A 20,701-nucleotide genomic window follows, 5' to 3' on the forward strand; every position below is an offset into this window, starting at 1 on the left:
TTTAAATATTGGAACAACTAACTCCTCTGTTGTCCCGGGGGCTTCTCTGGGGGCTTCTCTGGCTGTTCTAGGCCGCAGGGTCCTCCAGGGCGTTCACCCCGAGGACTGGACACCCAGCATGATCCCTAGGACTTCCCTGCTCCGGAGTTCTGTTCCCACACGCGTCTGTGAGCCAGGTGGGACAGGGCTTCGTTGTTGTGCATGTGGAGTGGGAGTGCGGGTTTAGGGCAGCCCGGGGTGGAGAGAGATGCTCACTAGCACTGAGGCAAAGTTGCTGCAAACCTGTCTGGACTGTGTGGCCCACCAATTGGGTTGGGCATGTTAGATTTTTACATCCTTGGGAGGCTCTCAGGCTCTGGAGCTTTGTCAGACGCTAGAATTGTGAGGATTTGAAGGGGGAAAAGCCTGTGCACTGTGTGGGCTCTTTGTGTGAGCTGCCCAGCTGGACTTCGAGTGGGCCGTGTGTGCTCAGAGAATGTGCAGAGGTGGCGATTCCCATTTTTCTAGATTTTTTTTCTTTCAGGCTTCTCTTTTGCTTCCGCTGGCTCTTGCCTGTAGCAGTCTGTGCGTGGGGCGAGGTGAGCCAGTTAGGGTGGGCTCTGCACGTTTTTGTCATTCTCAAGGCAAGTTTGGAGGCTATCACACCTACTGGAAGGAAGGTCAGATCTTCAGAGGTCAGCCCAAACAGGAAAGAGAAGCTTATAAAGGAGACCTGACCTCCTGGCAGTCAATTCCAAGGACGCTACTCCTGGTTGGCTCTCCGCCCAGATACCAGGTAGCTCAACCCGGCAGGGGTAAACCCTGGCTTCAAAGAGGACAAAAGGCTCAGGGCTTGTGCTGAGCGCGTAGATCTGTGTAATTAGAACCTCTCTTGTATCGCTTTTCTGATACCATGATGTGACTGCTGGAAGCACTTTCCCATGCGCCTTGTACGATTTGGCAACGTAGAGTACCTTCAGGGCCAAGGGGTGGGGGTGCTGGAAGTGGGGGAGCTGTAAAAAGGGGCAATAATGCTGGCAGAATACCAGGCTCCTCTTTGGCGTGTGTGTGTGTGTGTGTGTGTGTGTGTGTGTGTGTGTTTTGTTTGGGAGATGTCTTTTCTCAATTCACTTTCAATTTATTCCTCTTCGTCCCTTTGACCCCAAGGAATTTTAAGAGCAGGGCTGAGTCTGAAGCCTCCGCCTGGGGCTAGGTTTTGCTCCCAATATAGTGAGAAATTTCTGCGGGTGGACTGAACTTGTCGCCGAGTGGCTTCCTGTTCTGAAGACCCTTAGGTTTCACAGCTTCCCTTTCCCTCCCTCTCTCTTGGCTCAAATTAAACTTCCCAGTTCCATCCCGAAGCACCAGGGGAGCGGGGCAGGACTGGGAAAGCCATCCCCTCTCCTGAGCCCGGTGCGGGCGGCTGTCCGGGTTTCCAATCGCCGCTTGGAGATTGAAAAAGACAGAAGGCCCGCCGCGTGCACAGACAGTTAGTTAATGGAAACCCTGTAAATCGGTTTTAAGTGCACCCAGGACGGAGGGGGAGGAAGGTGGAGGTAACGATGATGGGGGATGGGGATGGGATGTTGTGGGGGTGAATGGGTTACACGTCTAGCAGTTCTGAAAACAAGAACCGTGTTCCCCCTCTCCATTGTTCTTAATTTAGAAAAAGACAGTTATTAAAGAAAATCGCACCGAGAGGGAAACCCGAACTCCCCAGCCCGCCCCAAGCGGAGGAGTACGCGGCTTCCCTTGGCAGTGAACCCGGCTGCGGCTGTCCCCCTCTCCTCTCCCTCCCTCCTCCCCGCCCCCGGCGGGGCACTGCTACTACGGCGATCGCCACCTCACGCCGAAGGAATGCTCGAAGTATGCACACGTTCCCAAAAGTAGACCTCCTTCACCGCCGGAGGAGCATACATCACCCTGTGGCAGGCTTCCACCTTCTCAGGCGTTTCGTAACCGAGTAAACTGAGAGTGGGAACAGCCCTCTATTAAGTAGCCCGCGGCGCGGAGTCTCTTCCCACTCCGCGAAGGCGAGCCGCCCCAGACGCGTCTGTCCGCCGGCAGCTGCAGCCCCTGGCGGCGGTCTCCGTTGGTCTTGCGGCGCCGGGCGATCCTCTCTGGATCTCCTCCTCCTTCTGGACCTCCCCGCCGCTGTTCCTATTCCCGCCAGGTGCTCCGGGATCGCACAGCCTTTAGCTTCGGCTTGCGGGGGTCACCGCGAGGCTCCGGCTTCTGCGACGTCCGGAAGCTGCTGCCGCTGCCGCTACCTCTATCACCGCCGCCTCAGGTCAGTTTGATTTCTAACTACTTTTTGTGCCCCAAAGATAACGAGGGAAACTCGCCTTTAGCCTGCACTTAGATAGGAGCCATGAAGAATACCGGGCAAGGACCTTGTAGGCTTGTAAGAATGGAGAAGCACTTGAGTTTTGCAGTGATGTATAGGGGTTTTGTGGCTTACTTGGGGTTTTGAGGGAGAAGGGGAAAAAAGTCTTTTCTTAAAAGCGGATGCAGAGCGACTGTTTGCGCGCAAAGCATCAAGTCAAATATTTCCGTTTGTAGGGGAATTTCATCAATAAAGGCTGTCAATGAAGGGTGCGTTGGGTACTGTGGCAGTTCCTCCCTCAGTATCTTTGCAGGGGAGTGCCGGCGTGAGGCCGGGGCTCTGCGAAGGTATTTTAGTGACGCACCGTGCGGAATTCTTTGGAGAGCCCTCTGAGGGCTCTGCAGCTCGTCCGGGCTGCACGGGTGTGGGTGGCATCTCGAGACAGATTCCTGGTGCAGGGTTCTGATTTCTTCCTCCGGGGTATTTTGAAGCATCTGAGACAGTGGGTTAGGCCAGCTCTCGGGGACTCATTCTTGGCCCACTTTTCCCAGTCCCTGGAGAAAACCCCCTCTTTGATCCCCTTCCCCAGTGCATTATTGAGGCCCTACTCAGGGTTGGTGGGACTTCTGAGGTACTCACCATCTCAAATTCTGAGGTGGATTAGAGAGCCTGGGACGCCCAGATTATTTATGGAGAGGGGACCTGGAACTTGGAAGACCACAAGACCCAAATCCAGCATCCTCAGTGACCCTCCAGTGACCAGTTCTGGGCTTCTGGAATCTGTACCCCCAAAACCCAGACTAGGCAGTCTTTTAAAGAATGCTGGGGAGACATGGGGCTAGAAAGGACAAGAGCGTTAAGCCAGTCGTTAGCTAAGGTTAGGGTCTCAGTAAGTAGCAGGGACGGTAGAAGGCGGGCATGGGATCTGGAGAGGCTTTGTGTGTGTGTGTGTGTGTGTGTGTGTGTTTTGTGTGTGTATAAAATCTTCTTTAAAAAACTTGACTCTGGAGTTAAGAAATTGGCTCTTCCAGAGGGGTGGGAGGGAGTGGGGGAAGGGCGAGTTGGCCGAAGGGGACCAGTTCCCGTAGCGGCCCCCCCCACCCCGAAACTGACTCATTTTCATTCATGAGGGTGAAGTGAGGGAATCCTCACTGCCACGTAGGGGCGGCCACTTTCAGACACTTATGTCTGAGAATGCTCAATGAAGTGTTGCTAAGTATTCAGATAAATGTTTTGGCTAAAAAAGAGAGAAAACTTTCTCTCTCTTTTTTCAACATATATGGACAGAATGACTGGCTGGCGGAACTGATTCTGCGTTCAGATACCCCAAAGCGAGATGATTCATTCTTAATGTATATCAGGCAGCCGATAGGTGGCGCTGTAGACCCAGAGAAAAATGCTTCTGAGCCTCAGGTTTTTGTTTTTTTTTTTCCCCTTAAATCTGCACACGGTGTTTCGTGGGTCGATTGTCAGCTTTTAACTTTTCACATGTACGATTGCCAGCTGTGTTGGAAATTATTATGGCAAAGTTAAGGCAAGAACAACGGGCCAGTCTCACCTCTTGCTTTTCACTGGTGTAGAAGAGCGTTAGAAATATCAGTTATTAATTAGGAAGAATGAAATTGTAGAGCTCTTGGATCTCTTGAGCAACGCCAAAATTTTAATCTTGGCTTCATAAAAAGGTGCTCTGGGCAATTTGGCACCCCTGATCATCAGACATTTAAAATGCAATTTACACTAAGGCAACTAAGGCAGAGGAAAGCTGTCCTAATGCTTTGTGCCAATAATTTGGAAAGACATGGTTGGAGATTTTTTTTTTTTTTTTCTCAAGAGAAGTTTGAGCTTTGGCTCATTTTTGGATTCTCAAGCACCAGTCTTTTTCCCCCTCCATTTTTCATGAGGCCTAGCTTGTTGTTGCCTTATTATAATTTGTGTACCTATAGTCAACTCTCTTTTTATGTTTTGCCACTGGAAGCTAGGTTCTAGTTCAGTTCATTCCTGGTAGCTTTTGTCTCTAGATTGGATCTTAGAATATTTTGGGAGATTCCATTCTGTTGACTTGTTTCCCTACTGTGTGTTGGTGTTGGGAAACAAAGATGAATAAGACTCTTTATCTTTGAGGAACTGATAATCTGGTTACAAAAGAAGAAAAACTCAGAATAGAACATATTCACTTCTGGAGCACATATAACTGCAACTTTCTAGGATAAACGAATAATTAAGTACCCAGATTCATTATTAGCAGATTTTTCATTAAAATATTTTGGGAAAACAGACAAAGATCTTTTGCCTCTTCCATTGCCCTGTCTCTCTTTATTATGTATTTTAGAGTTGTTTTCCCCTCATCTTGGATAAAGCATTTATCAGATGTGAAAACAACAGTTAGCAGGAGGGTTAGGTTTCAGCTGGATCTCACATATTTCTGTATAATCCATTTCGGACCTCCAAGACCTGCGTATTTGTAGGCAGGACAAAATGAGGAAAAAAGAGAGTAAAAAGAGGTTTATTATACTTTTCCAAATTACCCTGAGACCACTAAAGTACAGTTACCTAAAGAGTTCAGCAGCTAGGAAAAAGCAGCCAAATAAAATCCCCAGCTGGAAGAGACATTTAGTTGAGTCAGGGATAAAATGACCTCTGAATTAGCCATCACCCAGGATGAAGTCATATGGGGACTGGTAAGGCCTTCCTGGGATGCTATGCAGGGTTGGGCTCCAGGAAAATAGGACCCTCTTTAAACTTGAATTCCCTCTTGGTGCCATGATTAGATTTATGTAGATGAACTTGACTTCCATGGTTCCACAATAGATCCATTATGTGCCGGTTTGGTCTCTGGGATTATTAAAACAGATTTGGCAGGTTTCTGGATTGTGTCTAGACTCCAGTTCTAGCCTGGTTCCAGACCTGTCCAAACCCGGTTCTGAATGCAGTTACTGCTTTCTCCTGCAGGTCTTCATGAGGCTGTGAACACTGAGGTCGAGCATGCGGACCAGGCTTCCCACAGCGCTGGCCGCCCTGGGCGTGGCCCTGCTCCTGTCTTCCGTTGAGGCAGAAGGTAAAAGGCTTTTCTTTCCGCCTTCCCGAGTGACACTGCAGAATTCGAGAAAGTAAAAAAACCACATCTTTCCACTTTCTATTGCTTGCTCTGTTTCCCCCGCATTTCGTGCTTTCTCGGGTGGTTTCTCTCCTCCAGAGAAACGCCCCCTTCTGAGGTTTGTCCATTTTCCAGCTCTCAGGTCCAGCTCTTTTGTATTCTGCTTAAGCCATTCCGTACAGTACTGTGTGGTCTCCTTGCTCTTGTCTCTGCGGTGGTGTGCTGTCCACACTGCCACCTCCACTGGCGCCTTCCGAGAGGACCAGCCCCCCCGCCCCCCGGGCGGGGGCGACGCTGCATCTAGCTCTACCAACGGGACATCTCCGGGTGGCACCCAGGAGCCTCGGAGCGCAGTTGTACTCACTTGTTGGGCCGGTAAACCATCTGAGTCAGGGATGCATCCTTGGTGACAAAACGAAATAAAAGACTCCAACAGCTGAAATAAAAGACTCCAACAGCTCCAGGTCTGCGCGTCTTTGTGTTTTGTAGGGAGCCCACTGGCTAGGCGGACCATGCAGGGCAACGGGGTCAGCAGGCAAACCGCTCCTGGAATGGGCGGCAAAAAGAGGTGGGGCCCTGGGCCCCGGGTGGCTGTGGGTGTTCCAGTGACCTAGGGGCTCTGCTGTCCCTGTTTGCTTCGAAGGACTCCAAGGCACGTGGCCCAGAACAACCCAGCTCAAGCAGTTTGGATCTGGGCCAAGGTTCCCAGCACGGGAAACCAGTGTGAGCCAAAGAAGCTGGGCGCCACTTCCATTGTCCTTCCCTCCTGCTTTGCTCCTGCCTTCTTCCCAGGAGACTTGGGTGCCGCTGACTTTAGTAAGAGGCAGTCAGAGACTCTAGAAGGGTCTCCAGACATGTGACCCTTTGGAAAACGAAGGACTTTTGTTAGACTTTCAACCTGTTTTTTTTTTTTTTTTTTTTGTGTGTGTGTGTGTGTGTGCACTTGATGCCTTACTTTCAAGAAATTCACTGAAAAAGCCATTTCTATATATTAAGTCCATGAGGACTGTCCTCAAACACCAGTGGAAGAACTAGTCATCTTTGTGTGCAATTTAGGGTAATGTCCTTAAAGACATCCCCCCCCCCCAATTAAAAAATGTTCTTGAAGTCAAATGAGAAATTCTGCATGTGACAGTTACTAAAGTTTCAGGGTGGGTTGTGACTTTTTTACATGTTAGGGGAAAGTGGGGCTATTTTAAAACACCGAGGTTTTCGAAAACTTTCTACAATAAAGCTGCAGGTACAAAAACTAAGATTAGGAAAAACAGAGTCTCCAAAATGTATGCATATTTAGAAAAGTAACAGAAACTGGTTGGCTCTTCTTACTTGATCAGTCTTGTGAATGTAGAGCTTTTTTCAAGTGGCCTCTGTGAAGTAATATTCAGATGAGATTGCCTTTGGTACCGGCTTCCTTTGTGGTTGTTAGGAAGGAATTTTATTTGAGGATCTTTTGGAAGCACTACTGAAGATATTTTTAGATAATTCACTGAAGGGACCCATTTATTGCTTATTAAGAAAATAGTTATTTGAAAATACAAGATTTGAGAATTCTTAGGGAAAGAATTAGGTTGGAAATGATGTAAGTGGAAAAAATCAATTCTGAATTGGCTTATGGCTAGCTAGCAAAGTGCAGTTAAAAACAACATTTTACTGTCTAAATTGTTACTTCTGATTATTTCCATATTTCTCACATTTAGTCTTTTTAATTTTCATTAGTTTCCATATGGTATGGTAGTGCTTTCTTAAACTGTTGTCTTTTTAAAAAATTTCCTACCCCCTTAAGTCAGTATATTTTAGTAAGATTCTAGTTTGGCCTTATTTTCTAGTTTGGCACTGTCAAATAGAAATACAATATGAGCCACAAATGCAACTTAAAAGATTTCTAGTAGTCACATGGAAAAGAAAAAAGGAACAGGAGAAATTAATTTTTACCATATATATTTATTTAACCTAATATTGTTTCAACATGTAATCAATATAAAGTTATTAGACATTTTGCATCTTTGACTAAGTTTCTGAAATTGGGTGTGTATTTTATACTTGTAGCACATTTTATTTTGGACTGGCTACAGTTTACTTGATAGCCACATGTGGCTGGTTTCTCCTGTGCTGGACAGCATAGCTCTAGTGTTAACTACCAACTAAGTGTCCCCAGGAGCTTGTGAAGGTCCAACAAAATTTGTGGCCAAAGCCTTGTTGGGGACAATGGGCTGGAAACAGAATTTTTCTGAAATCTTTCTGTTGGGAGCATTCAAAATTTCAACTTGCACCCCTGTTTGGTATTATGCCATTTTGATCTTAGTCCTAAAGTATTCAGAGTTACTTTTCTTTCTTTTTTGTGACTCACACTTGAACACTTATATTGATAGTTTTCTCATCATTTTTATTTAATTAATTTTTATGTGTTGAAACCCAGTACTTTTTTGATATTAATTAAAAGTTTTTGGTATTCACTTTTGTATTTCTCTGTTTTAAAAAATAGAGGTACTGCCTTTGCCCTGTTGTTTTTCTTCTCTGTAGTCATATAATATATTATATTTTTCATACTATTGTATCCTTTTTTATAGAAATAACTGTGAAAATGTGTGTTTTTTTTAACCTTTAATATTTGTAGTAGATACACAATAGACATCAGCAACCTTATAACTAGGTCAGTTTTCTCTGTGGCCTGAATGTATGAATTATTTTTGGTTTATATATGGCATAGTTTTAAAAAATATTTTTCAGAAAATTTAATATCTTAAAATTTTTTATTTAAAGTTTAATACTCAATATTTCCTGAGACTTGGATACCTTTCTTTTATTTCTTGTGGTCCTAGGGATTGAACCCAGGGCCTCACAGATGCTTGGCAAGGAAGTGACCACAATACTATATTCCCAGTCCAGAATTGTACACCTTTCTAATTAATCTAGAATTTGAAATGGAGGAAAATTTTGTGAAACACAGAGTTCTAACTTTTGTCAGTATTATTTATAGCTTATAATATATAATGAAAAATTGGATATTATCAATTCATCCGTGAGTTGAGGTCATAAGTTTTAATTATCTTGTGTATTGTTTAAGAAGCTAATTAATATGTATTTCCAGAATCCTTTGTCTAGCATATCTTATAGCAGAAATTTCAAACCAAAGGAGAATTTAGAGATCATTTATATAATTATCTTATTTTCCAAATGAGAAAATGAGGCCCATAGAGGTGAATAACTTGATCAATTAATATAGCTAGGGCAAAGCACAGAGAAGACCCAGGACTTCTAGTGCTGGTTTAGTGCTGTTCTGGCCACATTATGGTTCATTTTTACTGAGCAAGTGGTCAACCTAGTCAGTTTAATGGGAGAACACATTTTGTAATGTGTATAAACTCATTGTTTGTCTAAAATGTGAATTTTTTCCATTGGTTATTTCTGGCATTTTGTAAATAAAAATTGAACGAATTTTGGTAGCATGGCAAATTTTAAATATATACTAACATTGTATGGAAAATGTAAATTAATGCCTAGGGAGTAAATTCATCACACTTTGCACACTTCTAAAAGGCTTTAACATGAAGGTCAAATTCTTTCTAGTGTTATCCCAAATACTGGATGATGACTCTTAATTAGTTAATCAACATGATACTTTAGTGTATGTTCTCAGTTTTGCTTTATCTATAACACTTTAGATTCATTTATCAAGCGTATTAGAATATTTCCCTCTCACTTGTCCATTCATCCACTTAACCAACCATCCATCCATCCATCCATCCATCCATCCATCCATCCATCCATCTATTCATCTCTGCCATGGTTGGTAAATTCTTGGTCACAGATTCCCATTAGGTGACCTAATAAAAATTATTTTTTATTTATTGTATATCAAGGCACACACCTTAGTTTTAGAATTGATTGAACAAGTGTAAGGTTAATACACCAAATTCTATCTCTATCAGAACTGGAGATGACTGCATACCATGTATTTGTAGTTGACCAGGCATCATTTGTTCTAATAGTGGTTTATCATGTAGTAGGGAAATATGTATGCATATATTAACAAACAATTATGTATTAATATTGGGCTCTAAAGTTAATTTTTGGCTGAAATATTTTTTTTCATTCGATCTAGTAGAGTAGAAAACTGTACTTTAAAGTCAAGACCATGGAATAAAAGTGTTGCTGCCTATTAGCTGTGTTAACCTCTTTTGAATCTCACCTGTAAAAATGCCCACAATTAGGTTGTTATAAGGGAAAAAGCAGGCAGTATAAAAAATGATTAGCTCTTTGCTTATTACATAGAAGACAATCAGCAAATGTTATCTAGTATTATCATTCCTAAAATGTCCTAAATTCTGCCAGCTTATGTAACAAAAATTTTATCTGAATGAGACTAACGTAACGGTGTTTTGATAACAAAAGCATCATTCATAAATATAAAATTAAACTACTTACAAATATTTCAAATTTTAGTCTTAACTATCAGCATTTAGGTTTTATGAATAGATATGTTATTTATAATTTTAGTTCTCTTTTGATTCAGATTCTCATTCTTTGTAACTATGGCTCTTTGCAATTATAAACCATATATAGCTACTTCATATTTGTAATATTCCAGCATCAGCATTGTTGTAGGGTATGCCTATGATCTATGGCAATGCAATGTAGTTGTAAACTTTTTATGTAAGATTTTCAAAATTAATAAAAAAATATTTCTGGGGGCTACTAGGGATTAAACTCCAGGGCACTCAACTACTGAGCCACATTGTCAGTCCTATTTTGTATTTTATTTAGAGACAAGGTCTCACTGAGTTGCTTAAGTCCTCGCTGTTTTGCTGAGGCTGGCTTTGAACTCACAATCATCCTGCCTCAGCCTCCCGAGTTGCTGGGATTATAGGTGTACACCCCTGCACCTGGCTGAAAATATATTTTTGCATTGATTTAAGTTGACATGGGTCACATACTCACACCTACTTTACTATTATTTTTTCATGAAACAAACAAAAATGTATACAAAGAATGGCAATCTTGAAAGGTTGTATATATGACACAATCAGAAGAAAGTGGAAAGGGCTCTATGATTTACACAGGCTAGTTGGCCATTTCCTACTTTTGATTACCAAGTACCACATCTGAGTTTCTATGAGCACTTTAAAATCCTCTTAAATGTTAAAGACTTTTCCCCACAGTCAATTTTTCAGTTTATCTGGAATCCTGGTCATTTGGATATCAACAAGGTGGGCCGCTGCTGACCTTCAGCAGTTTTAACCTTGTGTCCGCTGCTTCAGGTCAATTTCCTTCCAAGGTTGGTGGTACTATTTTTCCATGTACTGATTTTTTTTAAAGCATGCTCAGGCCAGTTGTGTCTGCCTTTGCATTAAATTTGTCCTGAGCCATTGCTATTGGAACAATATTTTATAATGATATTCTTAATACCTATTGTCTTATTAACATCTGTTGCATGCTTGTTATACTAAGTGAGGACTTTAGCTAAACTTGTGATATGATTACAGACAGAAGAATGTTCAATAATTAAATATTGCATGTAGATAATTTTTTCTAATCTCACTGCCTGTGTATGGATAGTAAGAAAATAACATTCATTCCTATGCTAGTGTATTCAATAAAAAAAAACCATCTCCCACAGTTGCAAGCAGCAATCCATTAAAGCAATGTTTGCTTAATTTGTTTTATTTTCATTAAAACGTGGTATTAATATTATGTAAATCTCTAACCCCAGTTAAATTGGATAACTCTCAGAGCTACTACTGTATTTCAATTGACCTCTATAAGACTCTAAAAGGAGTTTGTACTCTCTCAAAACATAGGCAAAAATTCTAACTCACAAGGAATACTTTCAGACTAAAACATTTTAAGAAGAATATGGCTGAAAATCGTCTTACTTATTGCCCTGCTTCAAGTGTAATAATTTTTAATGCATTGACCATGCACTGACAGTGAGTCAGTACAATGCTGCATGATGAGGCATGAACATTGTAGAGAGAATATCATTATAAAATATTTTGGAAATGTCTTTGTGTAATGACTATTGTACATGGAGGCTTTTGTTTATTGTGGGAAACTAAAAACAAGTCAACATTTCATTGACACATGCATGATGCTGTATAATTTTGTATGTAAACTATTCCTTTCTGTACTTTTCAATTATTCCTGTCATTGATTTCTTCAAGTTTTTTATGCACAGTCATGTCTTCAGATTGCTGATTCTTCTCCACTATTTTCTTTAAGTTCTGTAAATAAATGTCCATAAATATACATTGATGTTGTCTTTTCATAATTAACCATTGTTTTGTAAAGGACCATACTGGCATTTTAACTTAAAATGCCATTTCTAGTATGGAGTATACCTGCTGCAAAGGAAATAGTTGTATTGGTTTACACCATGGAAACACATAGCAAGTTGGTGTAAACAGGCAGAATATTAGTTTTCAAAATACCTGTAGATCACTGTTTATATACTTATAAATTATTAACATCTCTTATTATTATGCTTGAATATTTGTCTATATAAATGTGAATATACATTTAAATGTATATTTCCTTGTGAGAAATACCTAAGATTCCTATGATTTCTCCTTTTCACTAAGATACAGTTTTTATCTCTGCCACAGATTGAGATTTATGAAACAACAATGAATAATAAGGCAAGAGTGCAGAGAATGAACCAAAAATATAATAAGGCAACAGTGCAGAGAATGAACCAAAAATATCATTAATTCCTTTCCACATTATGGAAAAAAAGTACTATGTCAATGTTCTAAATTAACTTCTATTGTTGTAAGCAGGTTGTGATTTGGCATGCTTGTTCAAAATGCACTCAGCATGTATTGATATTCTTTTAATTGTTATGTGAATTGTTTGCATATGTGGTTATTATCTGTGATTTCATTGTACTTGTATGTACCTGTAACCAAATATGTTTCTATTATGCTTGATTTTGCTGGCCATTCTTGAATGACCTAGCAACTCAAGAATCCAAAGTGTTTTGTGCCTGTCCTCTGTAATATGTATACTCTCTGATGTTTTGTCATATCTTGTCAGCTTTTAATTTTATTCTTATCCAACAAGATATCTTTTATATTTGTTGGAAACAAATTTATGCAAAGACAACTTTAGTAAGCTTTGCTCAACACAATTCTTTATTAATTATATTGACCACTCTGTGACATTGGAAAATGTAACTAATATCAACTCTCTCTTTTGCAGTTGATCCGCCTTCAGACTTGAATTTTAAAATTATAGATGAAAATACTGTTCATATGTCATGGGCAAGACCAGTTGATCCAATTGTGGGTTACAGAATAACAGTGGATCCTACAACAGGTAAGTTTTGAGATGTTGTGTTTTTAGGACAGAGTCATCAAAAATGATAAATCCAGTCTTCTCCCTTTCTTCCATCTTATCACAAGGAAGTCAAGTTTTAGCAAGCCTGAGGTCTTTGGTTGATATCATTAGATATTTGGTAGACTGAGGTCCACAGATTTCCATCCCAGTACTCATTTCTATATTTTGTGGTGTTCAAATTCCTTAACATGCTTTGCTGTGCCAAGCTGTTATTAACAATGGACTTTAGTTGATGTCATTAGATATTTGGTAGACTGAGATCTTTGAGATCTTTGGTTGATGTCATTAGATATTTGGTAGACTGAGGTCCACAGATTTCCATCCCAGTACTCATTTCTATATTTTGTGGTGTTCAGATTCCTTAACATGCTTTGCTGTGCCAAGCTGTTATTAACAATGGACTTTTGCATTGTTTAAACTTTATCAGATTATTACTGATAATTTTTAATTTTTTAAAAAATAGAATTCTTCTTGAATTACTTAATATTTTTCACATTTAAAATGCTAAGCAATGAAGTGAGTTGTTATGCTTTATCCAGTGCCCTATACATCTGGTGCTTCGGAAACATTATTCATTGTCATGGTGACTGACCATGATGGAAGACAAGAATTTACCTTTGCTAGGTAGATTTTGTAGCTACAGGGGCATTTAGTGCTAATGATGTTTCCCAAGTGTGGAAAACCAAACTCTTGGTAATTAACTTTTACTTATAAAAATGGAGTGAAAAAATAACAATTTTGAACACTGGCCACTATATCTGATTGACAGATGTGGGTGATACCAATATAACTTATCACTATAGCCTGTTATTTATCTTTTGGTCTTTAAAGATACCAATAATTTAAAATGCTGTTTATCAGGGAGTTTTTTTTTTTTTAAATTATGGTTTAAGAACTTAAAAATGGGCCAGGAATTTACTTTTTCCTCTTTGAATCTTTTCTCCCTAAATGTATTTGCAGTTAATTAATTGATCTATTCCAAAGTAGAAAAGCACTCAAATAGGGTCTATTCAGTACCCAGATATTAGAAATTGCTGGTTCCCAACACTCAAAAACCTGGCAAAATGAGTACCCAACCCAGCATATTCCCAAAGCTTTGATGTCTCCTAGGGGCCTGGCTGCTTTTGCATGTTCCACATGTGAGTCAAGAGCATTTCTCAGGGGTCTGTTCCATATGCCACCTTTCTTAATTATGTTTTTTGTAAGGTTTTTTTTTTTAGTTGACTATGGACACTATACCTTTATTTTACTTATTTATTTATTTTGTGAGGTGCTGAGGATCCAACCCAGTGCCTTACATGTGCAAGGCAAGCACTGTACAACTGAGCTACAACCCCAGTAACTCTAAATTATGGTTTGATGAAAATATGATATAATTAAAAATATTAATACATTTAGTCGCTAGGAATTATCATGTTTTCTGATTTAATTGAGAATTAGAATTTAAAAGAAAATACATTGTCAATATATTAGTAAACATTCAGGATGCTATACCTTGAAATATTTGGAAGTTAAATCAATTTAGCAGACATTGTTACCCTTCAAGTTTCTATTTGAGCATAGTCTATTATTTCCACACAAATTGTTTCCTACTGGGGTTAATTTAATTTAATTTAAAAATTTTTATATTTTTTGATACTGGGGATGAACTCAGGGATGCTTTACCATGGAACTACATCCCCAGCCATTTTTGTTTTAAGACAGGGTCTCACTAAGTTGCCTAGGGCCTTGCTAATTTGCTGAGGCTGGTCTTGAACTTGTGCTCCTCCTATTTCATCCTCCTGAGTCACTGGGATTATGTGTATATGTCACTGCACCAGGCCTAGTGGTTAATTTTAATCTATAAGATTGTGTTTTCTGGGGCTGGAGTTGTGGCTCAGCAGTAGAGTGCTCACCTAGCATATGTGAGGCCCTGGGTTCGATCCTCAGCACCACATAAAAATAAGTAAATAAAATAAAGGTATTAAAAAAAAGGATTGTGTTTTCCTTGAATTTATTTCTTTTTTTTGTTTTGTTCCTGGTTTAATTTATGCTAAAGATTAATTTATGTTTTAGCATATGTAAAAATTCCCTTCCTTTTTAACCCATTGAGTCCTAAGTTTTCAATTCTGCAAATATTTTAATAAAATAGGTTGGAAATAATAATCCAGAACTTTTATATCAATTATTATGATCATTAAGAATAAGAATTTATTTCTCTTTTTCTTTCTCTCTGCTCTCTTCTAATGTGTAACTTAAAATTAAATTATTTCTGCTTTATATCTCATTTATAACAACTTTTAAAATCTACCATTTGTCTTCAAAACCAAGGAGATTTTTGGTTTGTTATTTTAGTATCACTTAAATCTAGAAGAGTCCTGAGCCTTCAAAAAGTATTGAAAATGATTTTAACGAATAAAGGCAATGTCACTGAATTTATTACATTTCTAAAATTCAAGGTTTTAATCTTGATAGATGATTAAAAATAATGTTGGATATCCTGAAAAATGTATATATTTAATTTTTCAAATTTTTTAGTACATTTGGGAATTGCAATATATTGTGTTGTGTTATATTTTAAAAAGGTTTCATTGCATTCATATTTTCTCTTCCATATTTCCAGATGGGCCCACTAAAGAATTTACCCTTGCAGCTAGTACCACAGAAACTTTATTATCAGACCTTATATCTGGAATAGAGTATTTGGTAACAATAACTTCATATGATGAAGTAGAAGAAAGTGTACCAGTAATAGGCCAACTAACAAGTAAGTTCACATATACATTCAAACTTTTTTATTTTTATTCTGCAATATGTTTTTCTATCTTCAGATTTAATCTCTTATTATATAGAGTAAATTTGCTATTATTAATGGATGCAAATAAATTCATTCCTGGTTTATAACCCTGGTCTCTGGAAGCAGCAGGAATGTTCTAAATGAACATTATTTAGAACACTAAATTTATAGGCAAGAGTGCTAATGTCTTTTTGAAATATCTCTAAAATTTCACTAAAAATAATTTATTGCAAGGAACTGCTTGTTTGGAAGTCTGACCAGGAGGGCATAACCATACTTTTGAAAGACCATGGCAAAATAAATATGTTTATTCTCTTTTAATGAAACATTTGTTTGAATTAACTTCCTTTTCTAATAATGAGATTTTGATTTAGTTCAAACAGGTGGTCCTCCAAAGCCAGGGGAGAAGAAACCTGGAAAAACAGAGAAACAAAGTAAGTGTTTCCATATGCTTTTCCTTGGATTTGAAGTTGTAAATGTAGTAACAAATGGATGTGCCAATTATATACAAAGATTGATCTTATTCCTATATTTTTATAAGTTTTATCTAAAAAGGAGCACAAACAATATGAGAGAACTGTATAACTAAGTACTTATAAAAAAGTTCTGACTTTCTAGTTAATTTTTCATTCTAAACACACTGATAAAAATAGTTGGGACTTAGAGCTATATAATAAATATAAGACTGGAGAAATGCCCTTAGTTATTGTCTGACACAGTTCATCTGCTGCCATGAAAATACACATCCAAGTCCAGGCATATGTTATGTTCATCTCCAGGATATTTGTGTTGTCTTAGTTGGCAGTTTTTCCAATCTTTTTCAGAGATTCTGTGAGACATCTCTGCTATATTGTTGCATTTGTAATCAGATAAAAGCATGGTGGTTTTGTGATCATCAGCTTCCTTTTATGTTATCCTGCTTTGTCTGACTTACTAGGATGAACTTTTAAGGGATTTTTTGGACTACTGATTTTGCCATTTGTAAAAGTTGAATTTATGACCTAGAATGGCAAGTAAATATTATAAACACAAAAGCCTCTCTACCTGGAAATTTTCCTTCAGATCACTATTTATCATCCTCTCAGCAGTCTAAGTTTATAGCATTAAGTTACAATGCTAATATTTTCCCCAAACCATCAATGTTTATTCTGCATCAAAGCATTATGCCCCAAATAGACTTTTTAATTTGCTTAAATTGACTTATTAAATAGTGTGCAAAATTTTTTAAACATATCAATTGTATTTGGCTTGCAAAATTTTCCAGGACCCTTTTCCTTTTCATCCTAGCCAAATGTTTCTTTTACTATCTATACATGTCTTGTAAGAACAAAAATATCTTCAGAAAATCTACTCTGTGTTGCCTTGCAAGTAGAGATTTTCACAAAAACTGACCTGCCACCTCCACTGTAGAGAGAAGGAAAGATGACATCCAGTTATAAAAGTCAATCTTTGTATTTCAGTACTTTAAGGATTTCATATGAATTATCTATTTTGGAATAAAATGATTATTTCTCCTCTTTTCAGTAAGGTAGGTTTGTCAAATTTGAGTACATGGATGATTAGGACAAGATGTTTTGGTTACTTTGCACCATTTTATGCTTATTTTTACTTCTGTTAGGTTCCATTACCTCTTTAGACTAACCCTATTTCAAATTAGACAATTACATTGAAAAACACACATTAGTTTTTAAAAAATTGCTCTTTTTCTCAATTCAACTGCATTTGCTTGAATTGCACAAGTAATAAAACAGTTAAACTTACATTTATTTTGTGTATTTCCAAGATACTTTATATAATTTTTACTTGGAGAGAAGAATCAGAATATAGTTCATAAAAGTAGATAAGTTGATAGCAAAAATACTTGGACCACAGTCTCCTGGATAGCACATCACATCTCTAGTTATCTCTTTTTTAATATTTATTTTTTAGATGTACTTGGACACAATACCTTTATTTTATTTATTTTTATGTGGTGCTGAGGATTGAACTCAGGGCCTTGCACATGTTAGACAAGTGCTCTGCTGCTGAGCCACAACACCAGCCCTCTAGTTATCTCTTAATGCAGAAAGTCTTTTTTTTTTTTTTTTGAGTGTGTGTGTGGGGGTACTGGGGATCGAACTCAAGGACACTTGACCACTGAGCTACATCCCCAAGACTATTTTGTATTTTATTTAGAGACAGGGTCTCACTGAGTTGCTTAGTGCCTTGCTCTTGCTGAGAATAGTTTTGAACTTGCAACCCTCCTGCCTCAGCCTCCCAAACTGCTGGGATTACAGGCATGCAGCGCTGCACCCAGCTTATTGCATAAAGTCTTATTTAGCAATTTCAAAACATATAGTTCCATAAATGCATCTTGAAGACACTGAAATGCTACCATGTGTTAATAAAAATTTTTAATTCTTTTGTGTGTTTGGATGAAGAATAAGGAAGAAATAAGTTCTCATGAATAGGATGATTCATTTTTGCAATGTTGGCTTGTATTTGTTAATAATGGATTGATTGACTAATCCATCATATAAAAATGTATCAAATGTATTTCAGAATGCTCTGTCAGTGCCTGGACTGATTTAGTCTTCCTCGTGGATGGCTCATGGAGTGTGGGAAGAAATAATTTCAAGTACATTTTAGACTTTATTGCTGCTCTTGTGTCTGCTTTTGACATTGGGGAAGAGAAGACAAGGGTGGGAGTTGTTCAGTACAGCTCTGATACAAGGACTGAATTTAACTTAAATCAGTACTACCAAAGGGATGAGCTTCTTGCTGCAATTAAAAAAATTCCATACAAAGGTGGCAACACAATGACAGGTATGGTTTTACAGATTTTATTATTGTTTCTAGTAAATGAATGTTTGTTTTGGAAAGAAATTAAGCATTGCTTAGTAATCATATATTAAATACCTTTGAAATTAATCACATAGTTTTTGACGTTGGCAAAATAGCATAGAGTGAATGAACATGTTTTTTTGTCCTTTTAGGGGATGCCATTGATTTCTTGGTTAAAAATACTTTCACGGAATCTGCTGGAGCAAGAGTTGGCTTCCCTAAAGTAGCAATTATCATTACGGATGGCAAATCTCAGGACGAAGTGGAAATTCCAGCCCGAGAGCTTCGTAATATTGGAGTTGAAGTTTTCTCTTTGGGTGAGTTAGGTTTGGCTAATTATTTTCATTGTAGAACTGCTATAGTACACTTAATAATTAGGAAGATGTGAATTAATTACTCAAGGAAGGATACTATAAGAAGTGTTTACTGCATTTTATAGTGTGGCCATTAAACCAAATTGTCTTTGAGTAAAAACTTTTGTTTATCTCTTTCCCTAATGTAACTCCCTTGGCTTGTGTATTAAAGTAAGGGTATATATACATTCTTTGTTAGCTCTCTACTTTTCAAAGAAAACTGGGCCAATGATTCTAATAAAGATCTTCCTTGTATTATCATTAAGTGTTTTTTATGCGTTTCCTATATTATGTAATGCTTGAAGAATTCAGAGGGCTCCAGCTCATTCAGGACACTGGAAGAGAAAAGTATTATCTTTACAGATGGCAGAGACAAATAATGGTGTGGTTGGGATGAGAGCTTGCTCTGTTTTACTAACCAGTCATTTTTCTCTTTGGCTGTTCATTTTATGTGAAATTATAAAATGCTTTTGTCATCTGAACAGTTGCACATTCATTATGAAGCAAAGTAATTCTGGCTTATGACTTAAGGATTTGAAAATGTGTTCAGCTGTGAAAGACTGAGAAAGTGAAGAAATTTAAGTAGACACCTTTCCCATTTTAATATATCCTTGACTTTTTGTTTTTAAGGCATTAAAGCTGCAGATGCAAAAGAGCTCAAACAAATTGCATCCACACCTTCATTGAACCATGTTTTCAATGTGGCCAATTTTGATGCAATTGTGGATATTCAAAATGAGATCATCTCCCAGGTGTGCTCAGGTGTTGATGAACAGCTTGGTGAATTAGTTAGTGGAGAAGAAGGTAAGTACATTGTTTGTTAACTATTTCCCATGTGTTAGAATTTTCCATTTTTTTTTTGCTAACACTTATAGCTTTACAGCTATCTTACAAATAGTCGTATTTAAACATATCCTCCAGTGATTTTCTAATTTTATATTCTATTTGTTTTTCAGAACTTAAATTATTAATGCCATTTGTACTAACCTGTCCCATCAGTGAGCAATTCAATAAAATATTTATGTCATTGTTAAGTTCTTAAAACTTTGGGGGACAAGTTTTGATTTGCTCTGTTCTTTAATACTTGTGCATATTGTCTATCCATAATCAGGCTCTTCTGACACTTGCTTTAATTATCTTTACATTCTGATGTGAAAATTGGCTTGCTGAAAAGACATTTATTTTAGCATTCTATAATTTAAAATAATAACAATGTTTCTACTAATTGACTAAAGACAAGGGTTTTCCATCAAGATACTCTACTTATTATTTTCAAAGCTTTTAAGAATATTTAAAAAACCAGTCAATTTAATACTCCCACATCTGGAAAGCTTTTCCACTTCTATCAGTTATTACTTCTAAATATGTGGAAGAAAGAAGAGACTTTTCAAAAAGATGTGTTTCACAAAGATCATTTTGAACATCGAAAGTCACAATTCAAGGCGTTTATATTTTTCCATGATTGTTTGCTTTTTAGTCTAAGAATTGACAAATGATATGTCTCTAAATAGCTACATCCTCGATCCTATAAATCCATTAGTCTCCAAATCTCAAATATTTTGGCAATGTTCATTGTTGCTAACTTTATCTCACAACCTCTCATTATTTCATGAACTCTGAATCTTTTTCTTTATTTTACTGCCTAATGCCTGACTTTTTGCTCTGTATTATTACAAAATCCATCTCCCCCACAACCACTTTCCTTGAATGAACTGTCTTTACTCTCTTTTTAAAAATATGCTAATTCTTCACTAAGGTGAGGTTGTGTGTATGTAAGGGTAGGTATTTTAGTTAGTTTTGTGTTGCTGTGACCAAAGAACCTGACAAGGACAACATTGAGGAGGAAAAGTTTATTTTGGCTCATAGTTGCAGAGGTTTAGTCCATGGTTGACTGACTCCATAGCTCTGGGTCCAAGATGAGGTAGAACATAATGGTGGAAGGATGTGATGGAGGAAAGCAGCTCAGGACATGACACTAGGAAGGAGAGAGAGAGAGAGAGAGAGAGAGAGAGAGA

At 38.1% G+C, this 20,701-nt stretch overlaps 1 protein-coding gene across 4 annotated transcripts in view; it reads left to right on the forward strand.

Annotated features, from left to right (window-relative positions):
• Positions 1 to 1,689: 1,689 nt before the first annotated feature.
• Col12a1 (collagen type XII alpha 1 chain) overlaps positions 1,690 to 20,701 on the forward strand; it is a 111,576-nt gene continuing 92,564 nt past the window's right edge. For 3 of the 4 annotated variants that reach the window (XM_005340334.5, XM_021720224.3, XM_021720225.3), the window contains exons 1-8: positions 1,690 to 2,269; positions 5,255 to 5,360; positions 12,597 to 12,713; positions 15,337 to 15,480; positions 15,885 to 15,944; positions 18,052 to 18,315; positions 18,486 to 18,650; positions 19,317 to 19,490. In XM_005340334.5, coding sequence (XP_005340391.2) covers positions 5,288 to 5,360; positions 12,597 to 12,713; positions 15,337 to 15,480; positions 15,885 to 15,944; positions 18,052 to 18,315; positions 18,486 to 18,650; positions 19,317 to 19,490 — 997 coding nt within the window. In that variant the 5' untranslated portion in view covers positions 1,690 to 2,269; positions 5,255 to 5,287. The remainder of the gene's footprint in view (positions 2,270 to 5,254; positions 5,361 to 12,596; positions 12,714 to 15,336; positions 15,481 to 15,884; positions 15,945 to 18,051; positions 18,316 to 18,485; positions 18,651 to 19,316; positions 19,491 to 20,701) is intronic. The other variant, XM_021720226.3, reaches the window with a different exon arrangement.

This window comes from Ictidomys tridecemlineatus, chromosome 8 (genome assembly GCF_052094955.1).
Source record: "Ictidomys tridecemlineatus isolate mIctTri1 chromosome 8, mIctTri1.hap1, whole genome shotgun sequence".
Taxonomy (NCBI): Eukaryota; Metazoa; Chordata; class Mammalia; order Rodentia; family Sciuridae; genus Ictidomys; species Ictidomys tridecemlineatus.